Genomic DNA, 6,002 nt, shown 5'->3' with positions numbered 1-6,002 from the left:
GATGAACATGATTTCATGGCGCTATTAAGACATAAGGAGATCCTCTTCCAGGGCATCTTCTCCTCGATATAGGCCATCGCGTCGGGGAACTGTGACATGTGGTGCAAGAACACCAGGGTGACATGCAAGTAGGGGTACGCCATCTCATCGCCAGTGAGGCCAAACACAGCTCTATGGGCACGGGAAATAAACTCAAGCGCGTCGTTAAGTCTTTGAGTTGGAACGGTTTGCCTCTCGTCGAAGTTTGGGGTGTCGCTGACTGCCATGTCTCCTTCGTCTCCACGTCCTTGTTTGATGATCCTCATGATCGGGTTGCTCTCGCTACCGTACTCAAGCAGAGCGCAATTCAGGACGATCGATATGTGGTACCCATCCTCCGTCCACTGGCAAGCAGATGTAGCGAGGTGTTCAGTCAAGATTTTCGACTGGGCAATGGACTGATTGTGGTCCTTCTCAGAGAACAGAAGACCGTGGGCGCGTACGAAGACAGTGGTGATATCCATAGCTCCGGTCACCTCCTCGTCGTGGAGAGGTACGGCGATGGCGACTGGAGACTCTTGCTCCATACAACCGAGCTCGTCCGCGTCGGGAACCATGATATCAATCATCACCATGTCGGAATCCTCTAGATCGACTGCCAAGGCCAAATGTATCATGCCCTCGGACTCCAGGTGGTCAAGTTTCTCGGTTCCGTCATCTACGCGACTCGGGTCAAGAGATACGGCCACCTCGTTCGTCAGCTTGATGTCAGGAGTCTCATTGAAGCCGTACGAATTTGTGCTTACCACGGACGTTCCGGAGACCTCGTCCATGTTCTGTTTGAAGAACACCGCAAGGGAATCCCGAGCGTCTAGGAACGGAACTCGTACACAGAGAGACTTTGTGTAGAAGAAGAGCTGCTCGAGAATGTTCGGTTCCGCACAGGTTGCTAATCTGTGATAAAGACGGCCGATCGAGGGAGACCTATGACTGGCCTCGGAGTACCATTGACGTGTGGTTGACGTCCAGGCTTCGCGGTCCTCGAAGTGATCGTCTTCCATAGCGGTCCTGGAGTCATCAGCAGGTGGCGACGCCGCAGAAGCCATGTTACTCACCGGTATGCACCCAGATCACCAAGGTGTTCAATCCAAGTAGATTCAAAGGCCGGTACCGTTTGGTTTAGCAGGTCCATGATGGAACACGCCAAGTCGATGAAGGTACACATATGGTCGTGTGATTCAGGCAAACAGCCATGTAGTCGATCCAATAAGGAACGTATCCCCTTCTCCCATAAGCGCGCTGGGATTGCATGCTTGCTCGCAAGCCCACGCAATTTTGGACTGGCAGAGTAGTCCTGAGTGGTGGACAAGAAGTCATAGTACTCACACAGAAGCATATAATGACGTGCGACAATGGCCTCCCATTGCTCATGACTGAGCATTGGGTCCGTTTTGGAAAATTGAGTTACGATGGTCATGTTGCACTGGTTCTCAGCTTCCACAAGCTTACAATGAATAGCTTGGACTTCGCTGATAGGCGTAGTCTCGGGCTCGCTATATGTGACGATTGTGTTGTTAAGCATACTGAACGGGGAAGGCACCTGAGACGTGTTGAAATGCGGCGTCGCTGTAATTCGTTTCTTTTCGTCTCCCGTCTCGGAAGAGACTTCATGGATGATTGCAGGCGGCTTTCGGATCCGGTTGCGCTTCAGGTGGTCGAATTGACGCAGGTACCCGCCCGACATCCAATATTCAAGCAGGGCTTCCCTTACAGACCTCGTAACACGTCGATCGTTCATTGTGCGGAAGCTAACGCTACGGACAAGGCAGTCAGTTGGTCAGCTACCTTAGGCTAGTAAATAGGTTGTTGTCTACTTCACGGAAACGCAGTGCTGGGCTGAGTTGTGTAAATGGCGGGTCGTGCAAAATGACGAAATCTTCGAGAGGTGAGACCTAACTCTGTTGATAACGCTGTTCGTTATGATCTGGCACTTCGTCTCTCGAGAGACCAGAGCTTCTGCAGCGGAGGCGGCAGCGAAGTCTTTATACGTTGGGTACCCTCGTGGACGCCTTGGGCGAGGGATGGAACACAAGGCGCAGCCGATCGGACTGAATTTGTGGTGCACGAGCCGATGAACACCGTTTTACCGTGACCCTAATGCATCGTGCTAACTAGGCAGCCGCGCGGAGATACAACGAATGGCACACTTTACGGCGTGTCGAAGACGACTTCGGTTGGTCTTCGTTTCGGGATGAAGCTCAGGGAGGAGGGGGCCTATCGATCGCTAAGGCCCAGCTCCTGACTTGCCATGCGAGCCAATGGCGTATGCTAGATGGTCCATGGCCGGCCAGGTTCAGCGGATGCCACTAGTAGTCCGTCCCCGCTGCCGCGTCACCATTTCGATCTGAGTGGGAGAGAGGATCGACAGTCTTTTCTGAGTTGAACTGACAGCCTGTTCGTTGCCGTTCACCTTGAGGATGAACATGACCCTGTAAATCCTCGAGTCAGACCTTCTCCTACAGGAATGGCCAGAATATGGGCAGCTTGGAGACGTACTCGGTTGCACGACTGCCATCCAAGCGTAGAATAGAAGGAATTGTTTTTCACTCGGGGGTTCATTGACTCGCTTCATCAATTGACTACATTCGGAGTGGTTAGCTGCTACATCCGTTATGAGCGACGCAGCTACCAAATGGTGGGGCGAGTTGACTGCCTACGAGGGAGGATGACTGGCTACCTAAGTGCAGATCAGGCTCTTTAGCTTCTAGATTTTCCGTGGGGCCAGGGCTATGTGACAAGAGTTGAGCGGCCATATCATGATTTAATTATTGCATAGAGCACGTTCTGGGCGTACTGCCCACCGTGCCTGGCGCTAGCGTTACTTACTATATACTTTCTCTGCTGTTCTGGCCGAGTGCCCTGATTACTAAGGCGCCAGATGTCCTGCGGCTGGTCAACAACAGCCAGGATAGTCCTAGACAACGTATCCGAACGTCCGTTCGTGGAGATCCTTCTTGGCAAAGCTTTAGTCTGAGAGAGTCTTGTTAATACTAATATTGCTGAAGAGTAGTTAGAGACCTTGCCAGCTCGACTTAAGACGAAGTTGGAGAGCAAGGCGAATTTGAGTGTTCTATATCCACACGCAATGTTACGTTACTGACAGTATTCACAATATAACACCTGCCTAGATTACTCAGACGAAAATTCGCCAGACATAGCTCAGAAAAATGTTCCTGTACTAGATCAGAGAGCAGGAAACGGCCCCTTGTTGACTTTATGGAGCCTTAATAACTTTCATTAAGAACTACTACGCTTTTGTATGGGTCCCAGCCTCCATTATATATCACTATGGATACAGGGATGGGGAACAAGAGTGAGCTTCCCAGGATGGAGTACTTTCCAACACAAGCAGCAGTTTCGTTTGTTTCCCGCCGCGGGAATACTCAGTAGGTCAATCAAAGCTGGAATAGACAGCTATCAACCCTGGGCTGTGGGAGCCGCCGCTGGCTTGTTCTGGCCAGGGGGCAAACAAGGTAACTGTCAGGGGTTTGCGCGTTGTTGGCAAACAACCGCATGATTGGGTTGGTTCGGGTTTGCTCTCCAGTGTGTTGTTGGTGCTCTACCACGCGCGGCCCCTGTTGCGACGCAATAGCCACCCAATTTGGGTTGCTTGGCAGGTGAGCAGGCGATATCGACACCCTCGCCCACAAAGGGTCGGGGGTGCGTCGCGACTTCCAGGCTCCGTGTTCTCTGTACCTCGTGGCGTGCAGAAGGGTGCCCCACTCGACATGCAGCCTAACGATGCACCCTGGCACACTGGGTTTTCGATACTACATTCCGTTTTACTGATACATCCGGAAGCCCTGAGTGCACCTGCCGCCACCCAGAACACTCAAAGTCTTTTTGCCATAACTTGTTAGGCTCCAGAACTGATCTTCCATCGGTGCCCAGGGCGGGGGTGAGCATTCAACCCGTGTCGTCAATGGTACGACGTCGGCGGGAGGCGGTTCCATGCCAGCACAGGCGGACGCACGCAACACCTATCATCACTAGGCGAGCCGCGAGTGACCAGTTCAGCCTTTGCTTAGGATCAAGATGACTACCATAGTAAAGGTTTCTCTCCCCCCCCCCCCCCCAAACAAAACTGACTCATCCCAGTGAAGGTCGTGCTCACCGCTTAACGCTATTTACTTAGGCCCTGGTATAGACTTCACCTAGGCGAGAGATACCTGTGCCGTTGGGTTTGAGACCGACGCAGCTCAGTCTGGACAACATGTGGTTGCCTCAATTGATGAGTCAGTGGCGCTAGGATTATTCAGGCATATGGGCATGTGGAAGGACCACATCGTGAGATGCCTGGAAACGAACTTTAAATTAGTCCACCATTTACAGACATGTATCTGCCATGACAATGGAAATACTGCATGCCAAGGAGGTCATCGACCAGCCTTGTTTCGAATGAACGTGCAACGGGGTCGAAAGATTTGCAGCCGGCGTGGTTGCGTATCAATCACCCGGAGACATATCCCGGCTTGGGCCACCGGACCGCTGGCAAAGTGACTGAATCGGCCTGTCTTTGATACATAAATACCCACGTTACCTACGTTTCTTCGTCCGGCCAACCAATATAGTCCTTGTTTCATTTCCTGGCTTCCAAAGTGATGGAAGACATATTGAAGTCATTTCCCTCCACCGAGGATTGTAAACAGGTCCTTTGGAACTTCTTTGCGTAAGCAATGAACGAAGTCACTTTATGTTCATACTTCGCTAACAAACTGCTCAAACTAGCCAGCACTTCAATCAGGCGTTTCTTGATTCGCAAACCACTGTGGAACGTACGGCCAAAGCAGCCGGCCTTCTCGCAGTTGATGGACCCGATGAAAGACCGATGTTTCGCGACTTGGCAGCCAGATTTCGCGATCTTGGCCTTCACCATCATGCAAAAGTCACCTGTATCATGATTTTGAGGGGCCAGCTCGCGAGATCCACCGCCAAGGGCCCCTCGGTGTTGGACACCGCCATCATCCTGGGTCTAAGTCTGACAGATGAGATGGACTGGCGCTCTGCGGAGGCTCTGTTCAATGAGATTCTGAAATCCGGACAAGCCGACTCGCTGGTGGTCGCGAACGCGCACAACATTCTCGGTTACGTATACAGGGGAATGCTTCGTAACGATCTCTCGAAAGAACACTTCCTTCATGCGCTACGCATCATGGAACAGCAGCAATCATCAGACCATCGACAGGTTTTTAGTATCAAAGCCAACCTTGCCTCGCTTAACTTGCTTGAAGTCGAAGAAGAAGCGCTTGAGGCGGCAGAGAAAGAGTTGAGAGAAGTTGTGGAAACGTCCGCAGCGCAGTATGGCATGAACGATGCTGCTACACTGCTGTTCTGCACAACTCTCGGGGATCACTACGCATCGAGGGTCCGGAGCGGCGAGTGGCGCGCACTCAACCTAGCAGAAGAGCAATTTTCTCGGGCTTACGAAGGCTATCGGGAGTCATTTGGCGAAGCACACAAGGTGACTCGCGAGGTAGCCTTCAGGCTTTGCAAGATTTGTGCCATCCGGGCAGTCTGTCTCATCTTGTGGTACAGATCTACCGGGGAGTTCAGAGCTTTCATCGCGAGTGGACGGACGGGCTAAAACCGTCGTCAGGAACCATTTTTGTGCGATGCTTGACCTTTTGCGGGGGATCTGTGACGGCATGGTCTACCTACCTTACCGAGATTGAGCGGTGATATCTAGCTAGAGTAGACTAGTTGTGACAGGACCTTATTGAATGATTGCTTCGCTGGCAGAGCGGGCTTCGATTCGACTGATACAACTTAATCGGTGTTTTCATTCGGACTCTGCACCCCGAAAGTCCATTCGACTCTATCATCCCTTAAGTTAGCAGGATAATACATCTCGCACCACAGGGCATTCGTGAGTCCCGAGGGCGGCGGCCTCCATTGTACCAGATGCGGATCCAGGCTCTCCAGCTTTCGAATTAATTGCAGAGTCAGGGTTGATAAGGCAACTC

At 51.9% G+C, this 6,002-nt stretch overlaps 2 protein-coding genes across 2 annotated transcripts; one reads left to right on the top strand and one right to left on the bottom strand.

The window, feature by feature from the left end:
• Positions 1 to 32: 32 nt before the first annotated feature.
• On the bottom strand, positions 33 to 1,777 carry CTAM01_17058 (uncharacterized protein; the record flags this gene model as incomplete). Its single annotated transcript, XM_060533050.1, has 2 exons — positions 33 to 1,047; positions 1,095 to 1,777. Coding segments are annotated over 2 exons (1,698 nt in total), but the record flags the coding sequence as incomplete, so codon positions are not given.
• Positions 1,778 to 4,640: 2,863 nt separating this feature from the next.
• On the top strand, positions 4,641 to 5,623 carry CTAM01_17057 (uncharacterized protein; the record flags this gene model as incomplete). Its single annotated transcript, XM_060533049.1, has 2 exons — positions 4,641 to 4,708; positions 4,768 to 5,623. The coding sequence occupies 2 exons, from the start codon at positions 4,641 to 4,643 to the stop codon at positions 5,621 to 5,623; spliced, it is 924 nt and encodes a 307-aa protein (XP_060372372.1).
• Between the last annotated feature and the right edge of the window lie 379 nt (positions 5,624 to 6,002).

Source organism: Colletotrichum tamarilloi (genome assembly GCF_030869305.1).
Source record: "Colletotrichum tamarilloi strain Tom-12 chromosome Unknown Scaffold_324.1, whole genome shotgun sequence".
NCBI classification, from domain to species: Eukaryota; Fungi; Ascomycota; class Sordariomycetes; order Glomerellales; family Glomerellaceae; genus Colletotrichum; species Colletotrichum tamarilloi.
The sequence above is the reverse complement of the archived record's forward strand: the minus strand, read 5'-3'. Positions and strand labels throughout refer to the sequence as shown.